The 27,441-nt window shown below is 34.7% G+C and overlaps 1 protein-coding gene across 1 annotated transcript in view; it reads left to right on the forward strand.

Moving 5' to 3' along the window:
* Nucleotides 1–27,441, forward strand: part of LOC124530910 (laminin subunit alpha-1) — a 194,244-nt gene that overhangs the window by 77,186 nt on the left and 89,617 nt on the right. The window contains exons 4-18 of the mRNA XM_047105277.1: nucleotides 3,621–3,884; nucleotides 5,328–5,492; nucleotides 7,464–7,646; nucleotides 8,129–8,234; nucleotides 8,512–8,714; nucleotides 9,546–9,686; nucleotides 10,312–10,419; nucleotides 10,668–10,830; nucleotides 11,305–11,492; nucleotides 11,827–12,022; nucleotides 13,214–13,302; nucleotides 13,615–13,754; nucleotides 14,252–14,399; nucleotides 14,483–14,642; nucleotides 15,024–15,185. Of these exons, the coding sequence (XP_046961233.1) occupies nucleotides 3,621–3,884; nucleotides 5,328–5,492; nucleotides 7,464–7,646; nucleotides 8,129–8,234; nucleotides 8,512–8,714; nucleotides 9,546–9,686; nucleotides 10,312–10,419; nucleotides 10,668–10,830; nucleotides 11,305–11,492; nucleotides 11,827–12,022; nucleotides 13,214–13,302; nucleotides 13,615–13,754; nucleotides 14,252–14,399; nucleotides 14,483–14,642; nucleotides 15,024–15,185 (2,416 nt within the window). The remainder of the gene's footprint in view (nucleotides 1–3,620; nucleotides 3,885–5,327; nucleotides 5,493–7,463; nucleotides 7,647–8,128; nucleotides 8,235–8,511; nucleotides 8,715–9,545; nucleotides 9,687–10,311; nucleotides 10,420–10,667; nucleotides 10,831–11,304; nucleotides 11,493–11,826; nucleotides 12,023–13,213; nucleotides 13,303–13,614; nucleotides 13,755–14,251; nucleotides 14,400–14,482; nucleotides 14,643–15,023; nucleotides 15,186–27,441) is intronic.

The raw sequence follows: 27,441 nt of genomic DNA on the forward strand, positions 1-27,441 counted from the left end.
TTATAAAAAGTACACTAAGAAATAACTCATAGCAACAGTCAATATATGTTATATTATTTTGAATTTTCGACACTATCTTATCACACATCTACCGACGTACACATTGATTTTGAGAATTAGTCATTTGATATAATACAATTGTTTTAGATACACGATTATTTACTACAAAAGTGTATGGTATATGTAGTACGATTATGAATCATCCATATTGACAGGCGTTGACTTTGTGTGCTTTTCACTTGGGTGACTCATTAATCACAATTCTTTGTATGTAACAAAAATGTTTAATTCAAATTGGAAATATCAAGTATTTTATGGAAATGGTATAAATTCATTTTTAAAGCTTTAATGAATATTTACAAACTTTAAATGTAGTATTTGTAGTACTGGTATCAGCAAAGTTTATTTGAATGTAATATTTGAAACGAAAATGCATATTTCTGGAGAAAGATTAAAGTTTTTATGCGAAGAAATAATGTTTAAAGCAGGAAGCGATTGAAAGTAGTTAAAAGCGGTATCTTGGAATAGCTATTGCTAAAATAAATTACAACAATGAAAGAATGTTGAATTGAAAATAATATTTCAAAATTGATTACAAAAACATTTGATTAAGTTGCTACATGACTCTTACAATATTTAAGATAAGGTTATATATCTGAGTTATAAACAACAGTGGAAAGGTAACAGTACCTACTTAGGGGTAATAATATATCAGTTGTTGAAATATGTGTAAGCAGTTGATTTTGGAAAAATACCATCTGATTCCTGTGAAAATTTAATCATCATCAATAGTATTAATTTACTATATTATCCTCAAACATTCCACGAAACCGTGTGTAAAATAATCCGTTATACAAACTAAATGATCGAAACCAAAATTGGTCAAACAGAAAAACTCCACTGGCAATCGAGATGAGTGCAGACGCACCTTCATTAGTTAGCCCATACATGGTTGCGATGCCATCGTATGCGTTAACTGGTAACTTCTTCGTAATAAGCGTTTCAGACGTTTTTCTTTCGTCCGGAGACTTATTACTCGCGTACCAGCTCTTGACCAATATGGCGCGGGTTAGGATTAATTAAAGAGTATATTTCGATCTGTAATTAGATTGATATCGTGTATTCCATCTTAAATATGACGATGTATACCACATATTAATTGATACATTTAAGTGGCTTTTTCTGAAGTAAATCGTGTTGTTCTATAAGCATAAAAACGAATACCGGCTCCTGGTATTCGTGTGTTTATGTAGAAGCAATTATAATTATATCTAAGAATTAATATTAAAATGAAATTAATAAAACATGATCCGTTCTATAATAAGCTTAAGTTGCGTCAAATTAATGAAAAAGATTATTTCTTTTTTTATAATTTATTTGGTTATAACTGTATATTTAAACGAGTAATATGTTAAAAGAAAATTCCTGCTAAATTAATTATGTTACACAATTATACAAGTAAAGTAATATATTATGAAGATTAAAGAACGAATATTTGATGTATATATTTTATATGTAAATTGGTATACTCATTACTTCTTGGTCGAAACAAATGTTGCAATTAGAAAATTTAATATTCATTTAAAGCTGTTAAACTTCTCGCTTGTGAACACAATGTGTGAAATCCAGTCCCTAATTGGCTCAAGCGATCAGGACCTCTCGCAGCTCCGGCGTCAATTTGATTGGTCACTGAATCCATTATTTAAATGCCCCTAACAAAGCTCGCGTGGATTCAGACCACCTATTACAAATGCCAACAGCCCTGTAATTTGGTCTGATATTCAGCAAAGATAACTACTGCTATTCAAATTCTACGTTTAAATTATCGCTCTTCTTTAAATCTCTAAAAAAAATATATAGATAGAATAATAAAAAAGCAAAAATTTAAAATACGAAAATTATTCTGTCTGTTGGTCTATCGGTCTACTTGTCTCTTTATTATTGACAGCAGAGACTACTTTTCATACACATAAAAATATATTTTTATGTCATCGTTAGACGGACCTGATGGTAGGTACTTTCTCATGTTCAAATTCTAAACATTGTATATACTCATTGGACCTAACTTGAGAATTAAGGTATGTCCCAACTTTACAGCTCACTTATCTCTTATTTCAACCTAACCAAACCAGAACGCAATACCATTACTATTTGGAAGAATACATGGAAATTAGTACCTACCAAACTGGTTGGCACAAACACGAAGTAAATACTCATTCGTTAAAAATTTATAGATTAAAAAATTAAAACAAAAGAACCAACGAATTCTCAGCTATCAGCAGACCCCAGACTGAAGTGGCGACGGTTATATCGTCGCTATAGTTTTATTTATTTAACATTGTTCCCACAGCAAAGCGCGCTTGTCTTCCGTTAATAGCGGTGCCACGATCAGAACTAATTGCCTGAAAGTGTGAGCTACTGTTTTCTTGTCCGTTTTGTTTGAACTCTTAATGGCTGCACTGGCGCCCTACGTTTCTATACGGAATGTTTTAAATGGTTAAGTGCTCGTCAAATGATCGCCACGTTGTATGAGATAAACGCCATAGTTTTAGTTTTATTATGTGGTTTATTGTCTGATGGGAATTTTTACGTGACTTTTATTTTGTAGTATAGTTTGTACCCGCGATCTTGTATGCGTTTGAATTTCACAAAAAAAAGTTACTCCTTATTATATTAGTTACCTGCCAGTGAAAGTCCCGTCAAAATCGGTCAAGCCGTTCCAGAGATTGGCCGGAACAAACAGATAGACAAAAAAAATATTTTGGTATATGCACCGTGTATACATACATATGCATTGAGCAAAAAAGGGCTATTTTAATATTACAAACAGGCACTCTAATTTTATTACATGATATATGTAGATATTGATTACATCAAGTCATGTTTTGTTAGGAATAGTTTATTTCATTGTCTTCGTTATATATTCTGTGCTGTAATTGTTTCTATCTAATCGTAGATATATGATTAGATATAAAATTGTGGGTTTTTTATAAGCGATTTGAATAACTTTCAGGAGGGCAAAGACTGAATATTCATAGCGTATCCGGTAATAATCATAATTAAATATAAGCGATTGCTGTAATTAGATGACCTCTGGCGCTGTATAAAACATCAACCATTCCTTTCATCGCCAACGCGCCACCTACCTTGGGAACTAAGATCTTATATCCCTTGTGCCTGTAGTTACACTGGCTCACTTACCCTTCAAACCGAAACACAACAATACCAAGTACTGTTGTTTGGCGGTAGAATATCTGATAAGTGGATGGTACCTACCCAGATGGGCTAACACAAATCCCTACCACCAAACTTAGTACTAATTTGTCATTGTCATTTAATTAGCAGAAAAAAGTAACTGAATGTGTTCGACAGGTTTGGCTCAGTCTAATATAGTCAATTCCAAATTGGAGTCTATATCTTTTATGAAAATAATTTAATCTTGATAATCATGATTTTAGAATGATCGTAAGATTTGTATGATTGTCTGTGTAAAGCATACATTGGGTATGATGTTCAAAATCCTAAAAAAAATATGGCATTAAACCGACAGTTGTCAAAAGTAGAATATAATTTACTTTTAAAGTTTTTGAATTATAACTCATTATTCTCCCATTTTCCAGAAAATGGAGCTGCTTCACGTAATCATAAAATCCGGTCCGTCTCCGCGCCCCCTGGCCTGGTCTCTCGAAGTCTCTTCAACGGAAAACGGTGACGATTGGCGGATGGTACGAGCATTCGGCGACCGAGACCACTGTCGTAAATTATGGGACCTTAGACCCGAAAGGCGGAGGAGAAAGGCAAGAGGCGTGAAGAGGACCAGTCGAGCAGAAAAGCCATCTTGTTCTACGCAGTTTATCAACTCTAAGCCACTTGAAAACGGAGAGGTTAGTAAAAGTCAAGTATTGATGGTGATTACACGTGTATATTCTATGAAAATATTATGAGTTATAATGAGTGGTATTATTCTTTGTCATTTCTTCTAGGTAGCAGTTACTCACCCAACATTGGTAGTTTAGCATAAACATTGTGATTATTTCTATACGATGGTAGAAAATGTAATGTGTATGTATGGTATGGTGCCTTCCTAGACGAGTTTACCACCCTATTGATTTTCATTTTGAATTATATAAACGGATAATAAGCAAAAGTTGACACATATCATTTTCTTTGAAGATAGACGTATGAATCCTCACGATGTTTTCCTTCACCGCCAAGCACGAGAAGAATTATAAATACAAATTTAGAACATGCAGCAATTCATTTGTTTTTGCCAGAGTTTGAACCCGTACTCATTAGTTAAGATACACGCGTTCTAACCATTGCACCATCTCGTGTATCTATACTTAACATGGTAGTTAATTGTATGATAAATATCATAAAAGTTATGTTCGGGAGTTTACGTTATCAACAACCGTGCTGATATGAATGACTCATGCATTGTGAGTCATATGTTATATGACTTTTTAAGAGTTGAAGCATAGTATTATGATAAATATATCTATTGCAATCTAATCTAGGATTATTACGTCAAACTTATTTAATTAAAAAGAAAAACTGTTGATTATTTTTTGTGACATGACATACCACTGTTGCGGCCCAAATAATTCAAACTGGGTTTTGACCCTAATTGACATGGGGATCAAGCCGATAGGTCAAGCGTGTCCAAGTTTTCTGTCGAAAAATTTGACAGCAATGTGGAAGCTGAAAGTTAGAAGTGCTTCCGAGTATGTAAAGTCGTGCACAATAATATATGTATCTTACAAACTTGGGTATGCTGCTAAGGCTGCTATGGGTATAGCAGAAATCGGTTTGCGCGATGTCATCAGATACTATATGTATATCATACAGTAACCCAATGATATGGAGCGTATAACTATGATAGTTGAAATGATTAAATTTATCATGTATTGAATATTCTTATTTCACTCAATGTGATAACTTATTTATTGGATTTAATAGAATACCTAAACCGAGACTCGGATAATGCATATTGACTTTTCCAAATATTATTTTTCTAACATATTATGTGATTTTTTTTTATGGTATAGGTTGGCGGACGAGCATATGGGCCACCTGATGGTAAGTGGTCACCATCACCCATAGACAATGACTCTGTAAGAAATATTAACTATTCCATACATCGTCAATGTGCCACCAACCTTGGGAACTAAGATGTTACGTCCCTTGTGCCTGTAGTTACACTGGCTCACTCACCCTTCAAACCGGAACACAACAATACTGAGTACTGTTATTTGGCGGTAGAATAACAGGTGAAATGTATTGCATAAAATAAATATAGATAGTAATATTCTACTCATATGTTATAGATGCATGTAGGTATAGGCGAAGGAGTGCCGGCGAGACGTGTGCGTGTATCATTTCGATCTGCGCATGCGTCATCTCGACACAGCTACTACACCGTGCGGGAACTGACCCTCGCCGCTAGGTGCCTGTGTCATGGACATGCAAAACATTGCACTGTTGATCAAAAGGTAATACAGTTTAAGTCTGTAAACAAAAATTGTATTTAATAAGTGAGGTTTGAAGATTGTTCCATTACGTTGTTCCATTGAGGGTATTCATTGAAATAAAACACACGTAGGTTTCCTCAAGATGTTTTCCATCACCTCCAAGCACGATATGAATTATTGACAAAAAATTATCACAAGAAATGCAGTGGTGCTTGCCTGACAATAAAAAAATATATCGTGATACCTTCAAATCGCTTTAGTTACTAATCGAAAATCAAACTTTTAAACTCGACCATAATCTAAATACTAATTTTTATGATGTATCAATAAATGAATAAATAAAATTGTTAATTGTTATTTATGATGAAGGTGTTAATTTTCGAAACTATTACGTAAAGAACTAAAAACATTAATTACATCATTTTGAACCGACTTCCAAAAGGAGGAGGTTATCAATTCGTCTGTATTTTTTTTTTTTTTTATGTTTGTTACCTCATAACTTTTCACTGGGTGGACCGATTTTGATAAATTTTTTTTTGTTTGAAAGGTAGTGCTTCCCGTGGGGTCCCATTTTTTTTAATTTTTTTTCCGATGATGGTATCCATATGAAAACGACATAAGTCTTAAATTTGCATTATGTATATGCGCGACAAATAGGTGAATAACTGAAAATCACGTTAACCAATTTTGATAATTCTTTTTTTATTATAAAATATATACTTCAAGGGTAATTTGGTGAAAGTTTGGTAAGGTTTTGAGCACAGGATCCATGACAAAGTAACGGAACGGAAGGGAACGGAACAATTCTGAGGAGCACGTTAGCGATACTCAGTCGAATCTTTTATTTATAGGTTATTTGGATATTTGAGTCACCTTCCGTAATGTGGTTATGTTTATGTAATTATCATAATCGAATATTATAATCAACTAGCTACCCACCCCGGCTTCACACGGCTGCAATACTGATACTAAATATACTACAGAATTTGTTTATTTACGACATCACATCGCAAACTTCTAAAATTATCAGTTTTTCTTTACTATATTGTTCATAAATTATATACACAAACCTTCCCCTTGAATCACACTATCTTTTAAAAAAAACCGCATCAAAATCCGTTGCGTAGATTTAAAGATATAGGGACAGAGAAAGCGACTTTGTTTTATACTATGTAGTGATGGAACTCCTATACGGCTCGCAGTTAGGGTGCGATATGGGACAGAACTTCTTACTATCTTTAATCAAATTTTGTGTATGTGATGTGATGTCATATGATGTACGAAATATAGTTGGTCTTTTTCAAAGTTTTTTTGCTGAGTTCGATTACAGCTCTTTCGAGGGATCCTTGTAGTTTACGCCGCGTGACGTATTAAATCCGCATTTTCGAAAGTCTATTTTTGCTTTATTCGCAAGTTTCCTTTGAAATTGTCCTCGAAGTAGTTTCTGACTCATATAAACGGAACGCTTAATCTATCCATATTGAAAAAAAATAGTTAGTCAACATCAGCTTCACTTAAAATCAAAAAATAAATAAAAAATTTAACAAAAAGAAAAACCGACTTCAAACAAAACACTATTTTAAAACAAATGAATATGCACGAAAAAGTAATAAAAATAATTGCGTATTCAACATATTTTTTAGAGTCTTCCTAAGTTAAATGAAATGAAAAATATTAGACTACTTAAAAGTCGATTAACGATTATATCATGTAGTTATAATTATTGTTATATTTGGAGTCGGTGTCAATCAGCAGACAAAACAGTTTCATATATACGGGGTATTTCTATTCACATACAATATGTATTTAAATTTGTACCCGCTGATTTTCTTTCGCCGGTTGTTCTCAGGTCAGAGTGTTTCTTTTTTCGAACCGGTGGTAGTGTTTAATTTGACCATCAATAAGAAAGTAATGTAATTCTACATTGAATAAAGCTATTTGAACTTGAGTTTTGAGTATGTATGATTAAAATTACCTTCGAAATGATTACAGAATGTCAAATGCGATTGCGTCCATGGCACGTGTGGCGCGCACTGTCAGCGTTGTTGCTCCGGAGGCGCGTGGCACCCCCGAGAGCCCTGTGACCAACTGACGGATAGATCTGACTGCTCATGTGGAGACCGGGGTGCCTGCTCGTTTGATGATACCGGCGCTATATTATGTGTTAATTGCACGGTGAGTACAGCTGTAGTTATTTAGGTACGTCAATTAAAAGAGGATTTTACTTAGACATTATGTGATACTAGAAAAGCAAAAAGTAAGTCAGTAAAATAACGCACGTAAATTTTATTAAATATACCAGAATTGAATTAAAAAATTAACAAAAAAATTGAATCAATAAATTAACACACATGACTTTTTGGCGAATATAACATACGATCTTTGCACCTAAATTTACTCGTAATTAATAATTAATTACTTTTAATCTACCTACATTTAAATTATTACAGTTATTAATTACGGGATATTTGTCAAGTTTTTTATTTTTATTCGGTGGAGCTCGATAATGATGAAATAACCATGGTAATTTTAAATATTTAGTTACTATAAATTTAAATTGTTACGGTATAATGAACACATTAATTTTATTATTTATAAGTTAGAAGATTCAGTAACCTTGAAAACGACCACAAATTTTGTAATTCCTTTATTTACAGGACAACCGAGTAGGCCCACTGTGCGATCGCTGTCTGGTGGGATACTACAACATCCTACCAGACGACCCTTGTAAGCCATGTAAATGCGATTCGGAAGGTTCTAACGGTAAGCACGAGATACTTAAACACTTAGATTAATTAAAAAGATACTTTATCTAACATCATAAAGACAAAAAACCTAAAATTATTTTTGGTTTAAGATTTATTACTTGAAATGTTGGTACTAACTAATCTTAACGAAATTTACCCAAGTCTAGCATTCAGTATCATTTATAATCATGGACATTATAATGAGCTCTATTTGTTAATTAATACTTTTTAAGTACTCAATTGAATTTCTGAAGAATGAACGTTTTGTAAAAGAATTTTCTTTCTTTTTCCAGGATCTTGTAAGTGGGACAGAAAGCACCATCGAGTTATCTGTTCTTGTAACCAAGGATTCAAAGGCGCCCAGTGTGATACTTGTGAGGATCCAAATGCTTCGTTTCCGAACTGTTTGGTGGAAGTGACTACAGTGGGTTGCAAGTGTGACCCTCGCGGAATTGTCGACCCGAGCCGAGTATGCGATGAAGTTTGCGAATGCAAGGTAATAAATATACTTTGATATAATAAGTTCAATAAGAGATTTTAATAGTACAATACAGTAGTGCCTGTAAATTTCCCACTGCTGGGCTAAGGCCTCCTCTCCCTTTGAGGAGAAGGTTTTGGAGGATAGTCGACGATGCTTGTTTCTCGTTATTTCGTTGAAATTAGTTACATGCAGTTTTCATTACGATATTTTCTTTCTTCGCTGCACGAGGTGAATTATAAATACAAATTACAGCAACAACAACAACATAACAACAACAGCTTGTAAATTCCCACTGCTGGGCTAAAGGCCTGCTCTCCCTTTGAGGAGAAGGTTTGGAATATATTCCACCACGCTGTTCCAATGCGGGTTGGTGAAATACACATGTGGCAGAATTTCTATGAAATTTGTCACATGCAGGTTTCCTCGCGATGTTTTCCTTCACCGCTGAGCACGAGACGAATTATAAAGACAAATTAGGCACATAAGAATTCAGTGATGCTTGCCTGGGTTTGAACCTGCAGTCATAGGTTAAGATGCACGCGTTCCAATCACTGGGCCATCTTGGCTCGGATTTTCTTGTCATGTTATTTTCATCAGATACATCAGCTTGCTCACAATATTATCCTTTACGTTACATCAGCGCACGAGATGCATATACAAAAGACCCCTGTATATGAACAAGATAACAGCTTTTCGTTATTGCTATCAAAAGTATTTTTTTGATTCGACCGAAAAGATTAAGATGATCTCATTCAAAAGTGGACTATAATGATAGCCAGTTCCAAATATTTTCTTGAAATAATTGCGTGAAAGGCCAATTTTGACGAAGAAATTGGTGTGTTACAGGCAAATGTGATAGGGGAGCGTTGCGACACTTGTGCAGCGGGGCATTTTGGATTGAGTGCATCGCTTGCCGCTGGATGCTCGCCTTGCTACTGTTCCCATGTTGCTTCGCACTGCACCGCTGATCCCAGCGAAGGAAAGGATGTAAGTGTGTGTTGTTTACTTGGAATATATAACATAAAAATACTACATGCTACTCTATTTGGGGGTTGGGCTTTGTGCAAGCCCATCTGGGTAGGTATCACATATGGGTATTGTTGTGCTCCGGTTTGATAGGTGAGTGAGCTAGTGTAACTACAGGCACAAGGAACATAACATCTTAGTTCCCAGGGTTGGTGGCGCAGTGGCGACGAAAGGAATAGTTAATGTTTGTTACAGCGCCATTGTCAATGGCGGTGGTAACCACTTACCATCAGGTGGTCCATATTCTCGTCCACCAACCAATATCATAAAAAAACATGCCTCAAAATATACGAAAAACTCGTGATCCTGCGCCAAGACAACTAAAAACTGTGATCGCCTAGTAGCTTTTTTACTTGAAAATAACAATTTTGACTGCGGTCAATGATTTCCAACATCATTTGTGAGTGAGGAAGTCACAGTTTGAAAGAAAGGCAAGAAATTTTAGTCTCTTGGCATTTAATAACACATCATGAATGTTTAAATGATTATAAAAATGATGCATGAGTGGTTTAAGCAATGTAACTACTATTAATAGTGACTTTGAAAGAGTAAATAATCTTATGTTTAATATAATTTTTGAGGGCAGATGGTGTTGCCGCTGGGCGAGGCGTGGCTGATCAGCGATAATGATACATCTGAGACTGTTATTCCTTCTGTCGACGACCTGGGAAGACCTTTCCTGATAAGCTACGAGGTTTGCATATAAAACATATTTCTTATGATTTGCGTTAAAACGAAAAAGAGTATGCATGTGTATCATATAAATACCAATTATTAGTATTATTAGTAAATGTAAAATTTATACATAAGATCGTGATAAGACGAATCGTATAGCTCGCAATAAGTACAATAAAGTATCAAAATTATCATAATTTTATTTATATCATTATATAGTCGAATTGATAATCTTTAATAAGGCAAGATTATGGATACGACTTGCAGGTTGAAGGCTGGGAATCTTACTACTTCGTGTCAACATTACTGAGTGGCGAGCAAACGGCGGCGTACGGCGGAGCCCTGCACGCTGCGGTGGTGTGGGGCGTCGCGCGAGGGGACTCAGGCGGCAGCGCCACGCGCGCGCCCGACTACGTGCTGCTTGCTAACGGTACTATGGCACACAAGCTATATTAACATTATAAATGTAAAAGTAACTGTGTCTGTCTGTTGCTCCTTCACGACCAAACCGCTGAACCGATTTTGATGAAATTTGGTATTAAGCAAACTTGAACTCCAAGAAATGACATAGGCTACTTTTTTGTCTGAGTCATGAAAAACAACACCCTAAAACTCGAAGCCACGGGCTACTACTAGTTATTTATACTTTGTACCTGCATTCTTAAAGTATTGAACTATAATTATCCCACTGTTGGGGTAATTCTTCTTCACCTTATGAGAAGAGGATGTGATGAGGGTTTAGTTCACAATTTTACTCCAATGGGACCTGGACAATAGACACATGAGGCAGATTTTATCACTCCTTTAAGGTCGACTAGAAGATATCGGAGAACTTTGTTTCAATGTGGTAGAATTAAAAAGCGTTTGTTTTGTTTTCTAGTACCTATTCAAATTATTTTTTCAGATGGTACCAAAATCTCATACGGTAACACAAGCTATGAGACACCAGGGTTAATCGAATTGAAGGCACCACTGGTGGAAGGCGGATGGTATTCGGGATCAGAATATGTGTCTCGTAACCAATTTCTGGACGTTCTCAGCGATCTCAAGGCTATCATGATACGAGCGCATTTTCACTTCGATCAAGATGAAGTAAGTTGCCCATGATTTTAAAGACATATTTTTTTGCCACGGCATCGGATTTTTACCACTTTGGCAAATGGGCATTGTGGATCGTAAAGTGACTGACGCGAAAAAATCAGAAGACAAAAATTAGTCACAAGTATAATAATATAGCTTAGTGTCATTTTAGTCAAACGCTAAATTCTTCCGAATAGTGTTTACTCATTCATACAACTATTGCGTACGTGTGTGTTATAATTGTGCGTACTTACTCATCATGTCAATATAAATAAAAAAATAGGTATATTTAGTTCAATCAAGATTAAGTTATTGCGTTAAATAAAAGTATGTTGGTGTTTCTTAGGTTCGTCTAGAAAGAGTTGATATCAAAGGCGCCACAGCTGGTGCGCGCGAAATATGCTCGTGCCCGCTCGGCTACCAGGGCGCACAGTGCACGCGGTGCGCGCCGACGCACGTCCGCCTGGCGCGCGCCCGGGGCTCCGCGCCCGCCTTCGAGTGCGTGCCCTGCGCCTGCAACATGCACGCGGGCTGTGACTCCGGTACTATTTATAATAAAATCTATAGCAAATTTTAAAAGCAAAAACGTTACAAACTCAAACTCAAATTGCTTTGTTCAATATAGAAGTATTAAACTTTCTTACTGATGGCCAATTGAAACAGTACCACCGGTTCGGAAAAGAAAATACCCTGACCTGAGAAGAACCGGCGAAATAAACTCTAAAAATATTAAATAAATAAAATAAAATTAAAAATATTATATAAACAATTTAACTACAATACAATTAATATCATCATCATCATCATCATCCTCCTGCACTTATCCCAATTCTATATATTGGGGTTGGTGCAGCATGTCATGTCCTTCTATACCTCTCTGTCGGACGTCATTTCACAAGTAACATTCTTTCTAACCATATCGTCTTTCACACAATTAATATAATCGTTGAGATAATATATAAGCCATTAATCATTATTATATTACTAAGATATGGATGGGCGACCGTATGACGGAGTGCATATAATAATTAGTATTGAAAATTAACCTTTCACTTGCAAAGTATTGAAGTGACAGGTGCATGTCAGATGTGGTTAAAATTGAAGTCTAGCGTAGATCAAAAACAATATCCAACTCATCATAAAAATACATTGGTAGAAAAAGCATATTATTTGATACAAGATTTTATAGATGATAAAAAAGCGTAGAGTGATACCTGTTGACTTCCAAGCAGGATATATTAATTTGAATAATTGTATTTAACTAACATTACTTTATATTTTTTAAGTGTTAAAAAAAAGTAACTACTGAGTTTATTGCCGGTTCTTCCCGGTAGAATCTACTATCCGAACCGGTGGTAGCTTCACTTAATTGTAAAATGACGATTCAAAAGTGCTTGTAAAAGCCTGCTTGAATAAAGTTTAATTTGATTTGATTTTTGTGAATCTGTATGTACCTTTGAATTTTCCCTTCATTTACAATAAAATAATATAAAATGTATGACGTATAACGTTATTGTGTCCAATGTTTAATATTCGAGGTTATTGTGACAAAAAAATTCACAGCAACGGCTCAAAGTCTAGAGGTGGAAAGAGTGTAAACTTCAACGCATAGGAAAGATTGTAAAGCCATATTGCACTTGAAATCTTTCGTATCAGATTTGAGACCACATTGTATTATGAGTGTGTGTGTGTGTGTTAAGTTTTGTAATTAAACATTGATATCGGTTTGCCAGTGGACGGTCCGTGTGGGCCGTGTCAGCACAATACAACGGGGCCACACTGTGAGAGATGTCTTCCTGGACATTACGGAAATCCTGTACAGGTAATTAAAATGCATGGTATCCGTAAAATATGGAACATATGTAATTTATATTTTTTTTTCTGGGATGAAATTAATTGTATGTCAAAAATATGCTTATGTATAGAAATAATATCAAACCTTGAAGGTAGTAGTAATTTACATACATACATATAACTTAACTAAGTTAGTCGTAGATGATTTGAGAATAACTACTGCAATTTTTGACAGTAATCCGTCTTGGAATTTACATCCCAAACCAGTAGTAGCTTTACACTAGATTTATACAGATAATAATAGGTGTAATTTTTAATTAAGTGTATTATTCTATGTCAGGGTGCGTGTAAGCCTTGTGCTTGTCCGCTGTACGAGGCCTCAAACAACTTCAGCCCGAACTGCGCGCTCGCATCAGCGGAAGGAGATGAATTCGTTTGCACGCAATGCCCAGACGGATATTCTGGAGACCACTGCGAACTGTGAGTGAGAATACGAGTCCTACATAAATCTTACCCTTGTCTAATGGCTTATATCATAAATACTGATTGGAAAAATCTGGAGACTTGTATGTTAGCTTTAAATATTTAGATTACTAGTTGCCCTCGGCCATATATATGTCCTTTCTTGGAGTTTAAGTTAGCCTCACACTAAATTTAATGAAATTCGGTTCATTGGTTTGGTCGTGTAAGAGCGACAGACTGACAGTCAGACAAAGTTACTTCCACATTTACAATACTAATGTAGTTGTATACATTTATTCTGAGTAGAAACCCCAAGTAAAAGAGTAGTCAGTGTTACTATCCCATACCTTGGAACGCATTATAGACTTTTCGCATTGTGTCTGGATAATGACTGAAAGATTATAAAATATTCTTCACACATTTCTTTCTCATGCGAAACTAGATGGAGTGCTTGCTAAGTTTAGCAATTCAGTTGAATGTCTTCATAATTCTAAGAGTTGTTTATTGCTTGTCAGCTGCGATTCCGGCTACTGGGGCTCGCCAAGTACTCTGGGCGGTTCGTGCGTACCATGTGAATGCGGTGGAGGCCCGTGCCATGCAAGTACCGGCCGCTGTCTAGTGTGTCCCCCACACAGCGAGGGTGAACGATGCGACCAGTGTCAGGCAAGTTACTTCAAAAATTTACACATTTTTCAAAATTGGAATGATCTTCTGGAATGTGCCCTAAATAAGATGTGTCTATATAGGAAGGTTACTGGGCAGGCGGGGGTGAGAATAGTTCCTGCGTGCCTTGTGCTTGTGGAAGTGGCGCCTTATCCCGTGCGTGTGATCCACGCACAGGCCAGTGTACTTGTGCGCCCGGGTGGACCGGGCACGCCTGTGACATATGTGCGGAGGGACATGGAGGTCAGTTATGACTTATATCTCTGATAACTTGATATTGTAAAGAAGTCATGTTTAAGAACGTGACCGAGAGATTACTAAATAAATAGAAACCTCGTAATTCGAGTTGTTTCTTTTCAAGGTTTTTTTTTGTGACGAGCATATGGGCCACCTCATGGTAAGTGGTCACCACCGCCCCTAAACAATGGCGCTGTAAGCAACGTTAACTATTCCTTTTATTGCAATTGCGCCCAAATCTTGGGAACTAGGATGTAATGTCCATGTATTTACACTGGCTCAATCACAAACCAGGTGATCTTATTGAGTGGTTACCTACCCAGACGGACTTGCACAAAGCCCTACTACCAAGTTAAGTTATTATTATAGTGACTTATGTCTGTACAGGTGTGGAGGAAGGCTGTCCTCCATGCGCTTGTGGCACAGCGGCGTTAACGCGTGCGTGCTCAGCGGCGACAGGACACTGCGAGTGCGCCCCTGGCGCTGCGCCCCCGCACTGCCACACATGCCTGTCCGAGCACTACGCGCTGCAGAGCTCGGGATGCTTCGGTGAGTACGCTGATTATCGTTATTACATTAAAAACTTACAATTGATGGATCGCCATGTGTATATATAAGTGACAGACAACTATTACAGGTCAAGATTCTTATATCAAAATACAGGTAATATACATAAAAAATCATCACATACTTTTTAAATATTAATTTAAATTTATTATTTATAATTTTTAATTTGATGTATAACATGCATTATACAACGATAAGAAGTGAGGAAAAACATGAATAAAACAAAGTACTATAATAATGAGCAATATTTTCAGTGGAAGAAATTGCTCTTTAATTTTGTATAGGCGTAAAAAATACATATTAAAATTATACATAGTAATACACTTGTTCTCTACTTAGATTTTATGACTACTTTTGATGACTTTTATATATTATCCAAAAAGACTCGTATGTCTCCGGTAACTGACGTCACGTATCACGACAACACGACAAAGAAGAAGACGACAAAAAATAATTAAATAAATGTTCTTACCACACATGCAGCAAATACAAACATTCATTTTGTTATGAAATATCAACTGTTTAACTTACGTCAAGTTAAACAGAAATAGATCCTCTAAATTATCTCGTTTTAAAATCATAATCATTCTATGCAAGAACTCTGTCTAAAATTCTTTTCGGTGGTTGTTTATGATATAACAAAAACACTTAGCATTTAAGCGACACTCGGGTTCAAGTGTGAAAGGACAGAATCTCTCATCTTCAATTGTATACACTGGTAAGTATTGGTAGGGTGATAGACGCATTCCCTATGCGTCTCGCTTTGTCTAAGCACTACTTAGGCGAAAAGGTTGATGCTGACGCTCTGCAACAACAACAACAGCCTGTAAATTACCCATTGTTGGGCTTAGGCCTCCTTTACCTTTGAAAAGATGGTTTAGAACATATTCCTCCATGCTTTTCTGACTTATATTTTCGATAATGTATATCTTTAAAAATGTTACACTTAAATAAATAATTTTAAGTTATACTTAAATAAATAATTTGTACCAAGGGACCATTTTGTACCATATTGAATATTATAAATACTTATTGTAATAGAGAAATGCCGATCATTTTAACTTTGCCAGTCGGAAAAACCTATGAGTAACTCGTTGAATATATTTATTTAAGTTTACAATTTATGTATGTTTCCCTAATTCTATTTTATATAGTCCCTTGTGCCCGGTTCGGTAGTATATAGTTTATGTAAATAAACTCTAGAGCGTGGTGATTGGTCAATTGACGTATAAATTTATCCTATAGGAGGACTCGATTCGAAAATCGAATTAAATTAAAATTTACAACCAAACAGTACTTTTTGTTTTATCTGACTTTTAAAAAAGGAAGAGTATGTTTAACATTGTTGAATTTAATTATATTTAAGTACCTATGATGATCCATTCAGGTTTCCAAGCACAAATGCTTAATTTCGTAAGCCACGTTTGTCCACGAATTTCTCGATAACTAAAAGTCGTATTGAGTTAATCGTTTTTTATCTAACTTAGTTACACTTTAACATACGAACAGTGTAAGTTTCATTAAAATGAAGTAGCATAGAAAATATCTTTATTTCATTAGCATTAGCTGTTTCTAGTTTTGAAGTCGGAATTTTTTATAAATTATTTATATTAAAACATAGTAAAACAAAGTCGCTTTCTCTGTCCATATATCCCTATGTATGCTTAAATCGGTTTTTTATTTGATATAGTGATTCGAGAGGAAGGCATATGTACTAGGAATACTCGAATCACTATATAATATATATATACATGGACAATATAGTAAAGAAACACTGATAACTTTAGAAGTTTGTAATGTGATGTCGTAAATAAAAAAAATCTGTAGTATATTTAGTATCAGTGTTGCACCCGTGCGAAGCCGGGCAGGTCGCTAGTATTTAATATAGTATAGTTAGTCTGTACGAAAGTATTATCGAACGCTGTGTATTTTCAATCGAGCGATTGAACACGTGCGTTCGGTGCGATCACTTCAAAGAGTCGCTGCGGTTTCATAAACATATTTTCGAGTGCACTTAGTGTGGAAATACGTACATTTATGTTTTCTGAAGGATGTGGTAAGAACCGTCCGATACACTATACGGCGAATCAAAAATGAGAATTATAATTTCACCTGTGTCAAGATACCTTTATATCCTACCTAGGAGTTCAAGTTTGCTTCATACCAAATTTCATAAAAATCCATTTATTGGGTCGTATGTGTTTAATATGGTTAAGCTTATGCATTAAATATAATTATATGGCAATTCACAATGTATGTATCGTCTGCTTTATAAAAATAACGATTTTAAAAATTAAGACACCGGCTAAACCCAAGTATCATACAGATCTAACTTTGCTCACTCCGATTTAGTATGTATGTATAATTGTATAAGTTGCATACATAATTGTTAATAAATAGTAATTTAACAGTTTCGAAACTTTCCGGCCAGTTTTCTTCATCGGGTTTAGTTGTATTAATATTAAGTATATTAGAATTATTGAAATTAAAATTTAATATATTTATAAAACTGATTTGTAATTTGGAGATCAACGTACTCTTAACAAAACTACGAGTATCCCAGCTGCGCCCGCGCAGATCGCCTTTGATGATATAGGTACCACGTAAATATACGAAGTATTTCCAGAGGTTAATTAATTATAATTATTGCAACACTTTGGTTGCGTTTCAGTAATAAATATTTTCACGTTATCGTCCAACATTATTTTAGTAATATTAGCACAAGCATATGTGTAACTATGATATGTGATATTTTGTCAAATAAGTAGCCTAACAAATGGAGTACCTGATGGTTACTGGTCACCACTACCCACTACTAGTATATAAACATTAATCATATCATATCAACAATGTCCTAACTACCTTGGATACCAAAACATGAACCCTTGTGCACGTTATTTAAATTATTAGTTAGTGAAAGTACATCTGTGTTGGCGCACATATTTGTGCAATTCACATAATATTATGTCCTGATTAGATTTGGTCACCATTGAGATTGGCCGTTGGCTTCGTTGGGACAAAACCGTCATGAACATCATATTTTTTGAATAGCTACATAAACAACCGATTTTTAAAAGTTGGTAGTGTAAATAATTACATCGAAGTGCAATTGAGACGTCGCGTGCGCACGCCTTGCTATATTTACCGCAGTCGGCGTGCGCAGGCGTCGTTCAGTCTGCAACTATTTATGACGTTGTTATATGCACGCTGTATGTATCACAAGGGAGCCGAGATGGCCCAGTGGTTAGAACTTGTGCATCTTTACCGATGATTGCGGGTTCAAACCCAGGCAAGTACCACGGATAATTCATGAGCTTTATTTGTGTTTATAAATTCATCTCATGCTCGGCGTTGAACGGAAACATCGTGAGCAAACCTGCATGTGTCTAATGTCATAGAAATTCTGCAAAATGTGTATTCCAAGATGCATTGGAACAGTGTGGTGGAATACATTCATGCAGTATATCGATTGCTAAATTAATTAAAAACTATCCTAACTAACTTTTTTAAAGCGGTTCGTGTTATTTTAAACAAATGCAATATTAAATCAATATTAAGTACAATTAATACTTTGTTGCAATTTGTAACACCCGTCTCACTCTAACAGAGCTTAATACATGTAATATTAAGCTTTCATTAAAAATTAAAATCAATATTTCAAACATAAATACTTGCGGGCATATTGTTTATCATGTATCATTCGGATGAAATTATGTAATTGTATAAAATCCCCTGTAGCACAGAGGAGCAACGTCAAAGAAGTAAAAAAATAAACGTTGGAGAACGGTCTAAAAATGTTTTAAAATTTCGCCAATAATTTAGGTAATTGAGACATTATGTCTTACTTGCTCGTCACTGCTTCCCTAAACCTTCAAGCTGGAACAGAATAATACTACGTTTTTCTGTTTGGTCACAGAACGATAAGTCCCTGGTACATCAAAAAGTATCATATCTATATCACGTATTATTTAGTGATTGTAATATTAACGAATTTCATCAGTATATACTCCCATCAGATATATTAAGTACAGATTATCTGTAAGCTTGCTTAGACATTACAGGCTAAGTCTTGAAGCTAAATTATCTGTGAAATGTTCTGACTAAAGTTCACCATTGTTACGTGTATCAATCTGCTTGTAAAGCTAAGTCGAGCTGTAGTTAATGCCGCATTAATATGTGAACCACAGAATAAGTGCTACAGCTCAACGGATGTGAAATGGTAATACCGTATTTATAATGCTATCACTGCCTCGACTGTGAGGTCTCTTTTGTTTATGTTTAGTGACCATTTAATTTGTAACAAAATAAACTTACACCCTGCTGATTTCCCACGGCTTGTCGCAACCCTTTGGAGACGAGGTTTTTTAAAGACATTTTCTGCCTTGCAAAACCATTCTGTAGAGCCAGTTTTCGCTGACGGTTTTTGTGAACAGATGCGACTTGGGAACCTTCAAAAAGAGAGTGTACTCCTTAAAGGCCGACAAAGCACTTGCAAGTCCCTCGGTGTTACAGATATCCATAGGCGGTGGTGATCACTTCCCATCAGATGAGCCTCCTGCTTTTTTGTAGCTTTTATTAAGGGGTACAATACTATAGTACATTGTTTAGATCTATCTCGTTGGGTTCAGCCAGCATTTGCAGTGTAAACGCAAAAAATGTGTTTATTTACGACATCACATTAGAAAACGCTAAAATAATCAGTATTTCTGTAACATATCATACCATGTATTATATACAAAAAACCTTCACCTTGGATCACTCTATCTACTAAAAAAACCGCATCAAAATTAGTTGGCTAATTTTAAAGAAATTACCATTCACAGGGACAGACAGCGGTAAGCGACTTTGTTTTATACTATGTGATGATGATAAAAACAGTAGTACATTTACCTATACCACATCTACTTTTCGTGTCGCTAAGGCTGCGCGCTACCGACATGATTGTTATTTGGAGCAAGAACGAGTTACAAAGAAGCTTAGATGCGTTCAGACAACTTTGCTTAACCTGGTTTAAATAATGTATTTAAACATTAAGTTTCTATAGATTTGTACATACATAAGATTACATTTTATAACAGCAGATATATTATGTACCTTGCAGTTAGAATATCAAAATAACATTGAATGTGTATTATTGGACACAACATCTTAGCGATTTATGAATTGTTTAATATTTCTCACTACGCCAATGTCTATAAGCGTTGGTGACCACTTACCATCAGGTGGCCCAATTGCTCGTCCGCCTACTTTTATGATAAATATCATCAAAGATTTTTTACCTACATACAATCATACCCTGGAAGACTACATCAACTCTAAATGTTTTGTATTATTGTATTCAAAATAAACCAATATAAAATAAAATACAAAAATACTTTATTGAAAACAACAGTAAAGCCAAAGACCAAGAAAAGATTTGTACAAATGTTGGTCATAATACTAAAACAGGAAATTCTACCAAACAACCCAAGAATAGAGGTTATCGTGTGATAAAATCCAGCTACGATTGTAACAATGTTGAGTAAATAATGTAAAAAAGATACATGGATCTCATGACAGCCAACCAACGCCAGCCAACTTCCTACTAGGTGGTTGAAATTAAACTAAGTCGTATTTTACCTTTTTGCATACTCCCTGCTTGCTCGGAGCACGCTTAGAGGCATTTATAAAACGTTTAAGTTAAGTGTTCTTCATACTCTTCGTCTTCAGGGCAGTAATCTGGTTTGAGCTCGTAAATCCTGACTCACGCCGCCTCCTGATTCTTACGTGATGTTGCAATTGAAATAATCTAATCTAATTGTCTGTGTTAGAATCTACGCCAGTTTTTGGATTAGTGTTTTTGTGAACAAAAACAAATTTCTACAGGCGATTTTTCTGCTTTGCGTAATGTTTTCGATTTCGATATAATTCTTACCTTCGCTTTTAAAAACCATCTAATATTCAAACAATATTAAAAAAAATAGTATCAGCCTGTAAAATTGAATAAATAACATTAATAAAGATCTTATATGCCCAAACTATAGGACAAACCATAAGTGATAAGGCTTTTGTCCAAGAAAATGTATAATATTATATAATAGTTAGTTTTTCTTATGAATGAATCCACACTCAATTAATATCATTAATAATATTGAATAAGTTTAAATTGTAAATAAAATCGATTCATTGTTCTCATTGCATCAATCATTACAGTAAATTCTTTATGTTATGAGATCATGTGCGGCCTTCACGTACTTGGACGTTGTAGGTAATAAGAACAGTAATTACAGCGCTCCACTAGCATTGGTTCACATGTGTACCGTACAGAGTTATTCTGTAAATCAAACTTGATACTCGATTATAAATACTGCAATACGCAATTTTGATACATGTTTACATTTTAATAACGTCCCAGTTACATTGTAATTTATAACGTGGATTAAAATCTGAATATTTTTCATACTTTTGTATTTGGATATAATGAGGATATCTGTGTCTGAAGTGTATATATGAAGATTCAATGTGCCATATATGTAACACAACTAGCTTTGAGGCAGTGTGAGATTTTTTAAGCCGTACTTTATCTTTTTTTATAAGCAAGTTATAGCTTCTGCCATATGGCAGACTTTGAAAATTAATGTTGATGTGTCATCCACTACATCAAGCTGAGTAGTCTGCAGTAGTCTTCTGTTGAATTTGGATTCAAAATTTATTTTTATAAAACATTAATTTCTACAATTTATTTGTTTAAAGTTTTTCATGTCAACTTCTTTCTTTAATTTTCAACTAAAATACGGAATAATGCTGATTGATATCCTGACAAATTGTGTCAGTCTAATAAGACCAGAGACGGAACAATGGCTTTACGTGCTTTTCCAGGCACGGGAGCTTGCACATTTTCAAATTCCTGACTTCATGATCGAGTTTTACGTTTAAGATAGTGTTTGTTTTTTATAGAATATCTACCTGCCACCATGAAACAGATGACTAGGCTGACTGGAGTAATTATATAATGTGTTTCCTACCTGGTATTTATCTAACTTAAAACACAGATATCTGGATCAATGTTGCAACAGAGTATATATTATTAACGTTTTTTTTTACAAATAGATACTGTCTTACAATTTTGGATTAAATCCTTTTTTTTATTGAAAAATCATCATTAAAGAAGCTGTTGAAATGACATAATGAAAATACGTGTTAAACTAAAAGTTTTCATCGATAATACGATTTCCATTTTTATTTTATTTTATATAAGATTTTTTTCTTGAACGTATTTATTTTGCCATAAAAGAGTCTCTCTAGGTTATCTTGTAATTGAACTTACAAGTTTAAACCTGTGCCTAATGTTAATAGTATGTACCCAACTATTTCTGGAAAAACCTTACTGCTTGGCTAAGGCCTCCACTCAATTCCAGGAAAAGGTTAGGAGCATATTCTACCTAGTTCCGCCAATGCAGGTTGGTGGATTCACAATTTCATTGAAATTATACACATGCAGGTTTTCCCACTATGTTTTCCTTCATGCGCAGCTGTTCAGCACATGAATATTCAGTGGTGCTTGCCTGGGTTTGAACCCGCAATCATCGGTTAAGATGTACGCGTTCCAACCACCGGGCTATCTCGGCTCAAATGAAAATGAACGTTGGCAATCAAATGAAACATTGCCAAAGTTCTCAGCAGTTTAACAAACGAATAACCTATCTCTGTTAAACATGTAACTGCTGTTACAAAGTTACAAGTATATTATATTAAAGTAACAGATCCATAAATCGCAGTTACATCTAACGACGTGTAATTATATTTAACGATCATCATCTCGCAAGTTTAGTGTGACATAAGTTACCAAAAATAGATATCTATGTATTTCAACGAGATACTTAATGTTTATTTAACTGCCAATTTGATATGTTAGATATAAATTATTTACGCAGGTGAGTGGGATAAAATCGAAGTAAATGAATCCTTTGTTTCTTCTTTAATCGTTAATTATGTATTTTTAATTCATATTTATATAGTTTTGTGTATTTTTAAAACCGCGAGGAAAAAAAAGAGAGGATATATAAACTATAATTTTCTAGTGTGTATTGTAGCGTGAAGTCAAGAGTGTGTAGTGTATTGTAGTTGGGAGGGCCCAAGGAGAGGAGGCTAAGCCCTGAAGACTTATACTTATATAAAATTTAAAAAATAGTAGTAGGACTTTGAGCAAGTCTTAAGCGTGAGTGAGCCAGTGTATAATTAGTCCAAAGGGATAACATCTTACTTTCCTTGCGTACTGCTTAACACCAAAATGATAAATGTATAATATTTCTTCCAGCACCAGTATTATGGACTGTGGTGACCACTTACCATCCCACTCATTTGACATAGAAATAAATGAATAAAACATGTGTAATCTTGAAATTTGATTCCACGTTAACAAAGTAATATGTTGTAGAGATTACGATTGTGATAGTTATCTTTACATTTGATATACAACAAATCGTTTTCAAACATCACTAAACGTGGATTTTTGTCATATAATATTCATATAAGAAAACAAAAACCGATTACAATAAATGAATGAATTTATTCTTCAAATAAAACCGCATAGATATATGTACAATATTAAATAATATTTCCGAATGTAATCCTAACGCAAAAAAAACAAAATTGGTTTAGAAACAAAAAAAACTATATCATAATATATAATATATTTTAGTACTATTTGTCGCCCGCGGTTTCGCTCGTATTTTAGGGTGTTGGTTGTCATTAGTCAGGCAAAAAAGTAGCCTATATCCTTCCTTGGAGTTTAAGTTTGCTTCATAAGAAATGTCATCAAATTAATTTCAGCTATTTAGTAGTAAAAGAGCGACAGACAGACAGACATAGAAATTTACTAGGCATTAATAAAGATATGTTAGTATTATTGAAGTCAATTAAAAATATATATACCTTCCATATGATCACCTACACTTTCAACAGAACAAACATAGTATATAACAATTTATGTATGTTACAAATGTTATCTCCTTACATTAAGTTTACAAACCGGTTCTACTTAGAACTGAGAGAATATTCATTATGAAGTTTCGACAAGCCATCTCATTGTGGAGCACCAAAAATAACTACCTTGAGATGTCATCTCACGGCTTATCGTGTTACGATGTTGCAGTGACGTAACCCGAAACACAGCATCCGTGTATGGATTTTGTTTTAACGATACGTTTGGTTAGAACGTATAGTACACAACTTAGATGTAGCATCGGCAAAATTCGTAAAACCGCTATCGCAAATTATCAATATTTATTTCTCATGTGAATATGATCTTTACACAAACGTAATAACTTGTAATATCGTATGAACTAATATATTCGTCAATTTGACACGTCGATTTTCATGCACTTGTTTTCTTGGGTTGAACTGACGCGGGAATCTATAGCGACGAATAGCGTCGAATAGCTCGATAGGGAGCTATTTCTATTGGTTGTGTAAATCGGCAGTAATCGGTTTTATTTTCATTTCATTTCATTTTCCGATGCTACATCTAATTTGTGTCGTACTATAATACATTATAACCGATGATTACGAGTTTCAAGTACAGGCAAACACCACTGAATTTTCATATGCTTAAATTGTGTTATAATTCATCTCGAGTTCATACCTCGTATCAACATCGAGAGGAAACCTGCATGTGTCTAATTTCAACGAAATTCGGTCACGTGTCAATCTACTAACAAAATCAAAATCAACTTTATTCAAGTAGGCTTTTACAAGCAATTTTGAATCGGCTTTTAACAATTAAGTGAAGCTACCACCACAATTAATGACCTCCATTGGAGCAGCGTGGTGGAATGTGTATAACCTTCTCAAAGGGAGAAGAACCCTTAGTTCAGCAGTGGGAAATTTACAGGCTTTTACTATTAGTATATTTTTGAATGAAACATCTTCCAGCTGATAGAGAAACTAATAGACTTATTCAAGAATTTAAAAATAGAACATAATTGAATATTTACTATCGGTTACGAACGTACAGTCGGGGTAAGAAAAGGTTCGTCACCTTAAGATCTATTTTCGTGTGCTCAATGTGAGCGATAATCTGCTTTACCGATCGTGAATGACATATTGCGTCGCAATGATTTGATGTTTATATTCAAAAGGTACTAAGTGTTCAAAGGAATGAATTCGAAAACTGACGAAGGTTTTCTTACTCTGACTGTACAATGTACCGAGAGCCCCTACCGGGAAGTTCAAAAGCAAATGTTTTTATCAATCGTAATACACGTATTAGAGATGTATAATTAAAAATATCGAATTCGCGCCACACCTTGCATTTTTTATCGTCCATTTTAATTTGAGTAATGCTTTGTAGATTACATATGTTTTTTGAGCACGACATCCGAAGCTTGCCGTCGCAATGTAATCATAATTATATCCAGGGATGGTTTTATTTACCTATCAAATGCATATGATGTAACCAAATATAATATTTGATTGGTGGTAGGGCTTTGTGCAAGCCCGTCTGGGTAGGTACCACCCACTCATCAGTTATTCTACCGCCAAATAACAGTACTCAGTATTGTTGTATTCAGGTTTGAAGGGTGAGTAAGCTAGTGTTACTACAGGCACAAGGGACATAACATCTTAGTTCCCAGGGTTGGTGGCACATTGACGATGTCAGGAATAGTTAATATTTCTTACAGCGTCATTGTCTATGGGTGATGGTGTCCACTTACCATCAGGTGGCCCATATGCTCGTCCGCCAACCTATTACATAGATACATAGAAAACAAATCAGTTATTGCTTGGTATTCTTAATAAGATCGTATTCATATATGTTTAATAGTGACCCGCCCCAGCTTCGCATATGCTGATACTAAATATACTGCAGAATGTCTTAGAATGTTCATAGTTTTTCAATAATTCTTTATTATATTGTGCATTTATTATACACACAGACCTTGCTCATGAACCTATCTATCTATTTAAAAAGAAATCTTCAAAATCCTTTACTAAATTTTAAAGATCTAAGCATTCTTAGAGACATACAGCGGTAAGCGACTTTGTTTTATACCGTGTAATGATTAATAAATAAGGATACATTTTTCTACAAGAATTATACTCAAAACATATAAACAGGTCATACAATGCATGTTGTATATAATACATGCCTGACGTCTGTCAATGCTTTTCTACGAATATAAAAAATAAATATTTTACTTGTGATTCGAATCTTCTTTTTCGATGAAACCCATATTGGAGTGACACTATTTAATATTCATTTTACATATTTCGTTACCTAAATACAAAATAATGCGTTGTGATATTACTTATCTAATTTTCTATTATCTACTAATATTGTAAATGCGAAATGAACTTTGTCGCTTAGGTACCTGTTGACTTCCAAGCAGGATATATCAATTTAAATAATTGTATTTAACTAATATAACTTTGTATTTTTTAAATGTTAAAACAGACTAACTACTGAGTTTCTTGCCGGTTCTTCTCAGTAGAATCTACTTTCCGAACCGGTGGTAGCTTCACTTAATTATTAAATGACGATTGAAAAGTGCTTGTAAAACCTACTTGAATAAAGTTTATTTTGATTTGATTTGATCGCTTTGAAGGTCTAACCATCTAACCAAGTTTAAAAAAAATGATATGAAACTAGCTTGAACATTGAGGCCTGAGATGGTTTTTTACGTTGAACAATAATCATTTATTAAACGAAGCCTTTTAAGAGCTTGTAACCATTAATTCGAATTTCGAATATAAGCATCGATTCAAATTTAGTCTCCGATTTGCTACTCGATATAATTCGTGATCTCTACGTCCGCAAAAAGTAGTCGGACACGTATAATTTGGTGAGTAACTTCCCAGCACATTTTACACTGAGATTTCTAGTATTACAAATTATAATTAAAACAATGTGATCGATATGTTAACACGTGGTCCTAAGCAAGGTCGAGGGTACAAATGCACCACGAGTTCTCATGTTTAATTTTATTTTAACTCATGGGAATTTAGTGACCAAAAATAAAAAAGAAAAGAAGAAAAAAAAAAATATAAAAGAATTATTAATGTAGGTCGGTAAGTAGAAATTGTATGCTTTTGGAAATCAATCATTTTAGTACTTTTTTGCAATATAAAGATGGACTAGGTAATAAGTCACCTGATATATAGTAGTTTCTATTGTTCTACTCTGAGCTGAGATGGTTCAGTCGTTAGAACGCGTGCATCTTAACCGATGATTGTGGGTTAAGATAGAAATAAACTCAAA

Source organism: Vanessa cardui, chromosome 7, assembly GCF_905220365.1.
Source record: "Vanessa cardui chromosome 7, ilVanCard2.1, whole genome shotgun sequence".
Taxonomy (NCBI): domain Eukaryota; kingdom Metazoa; phylum Arthropoda; class Insecta; order Lepidoptera; family Nymphalidae; genus Vanessa; species Vanessa cardui.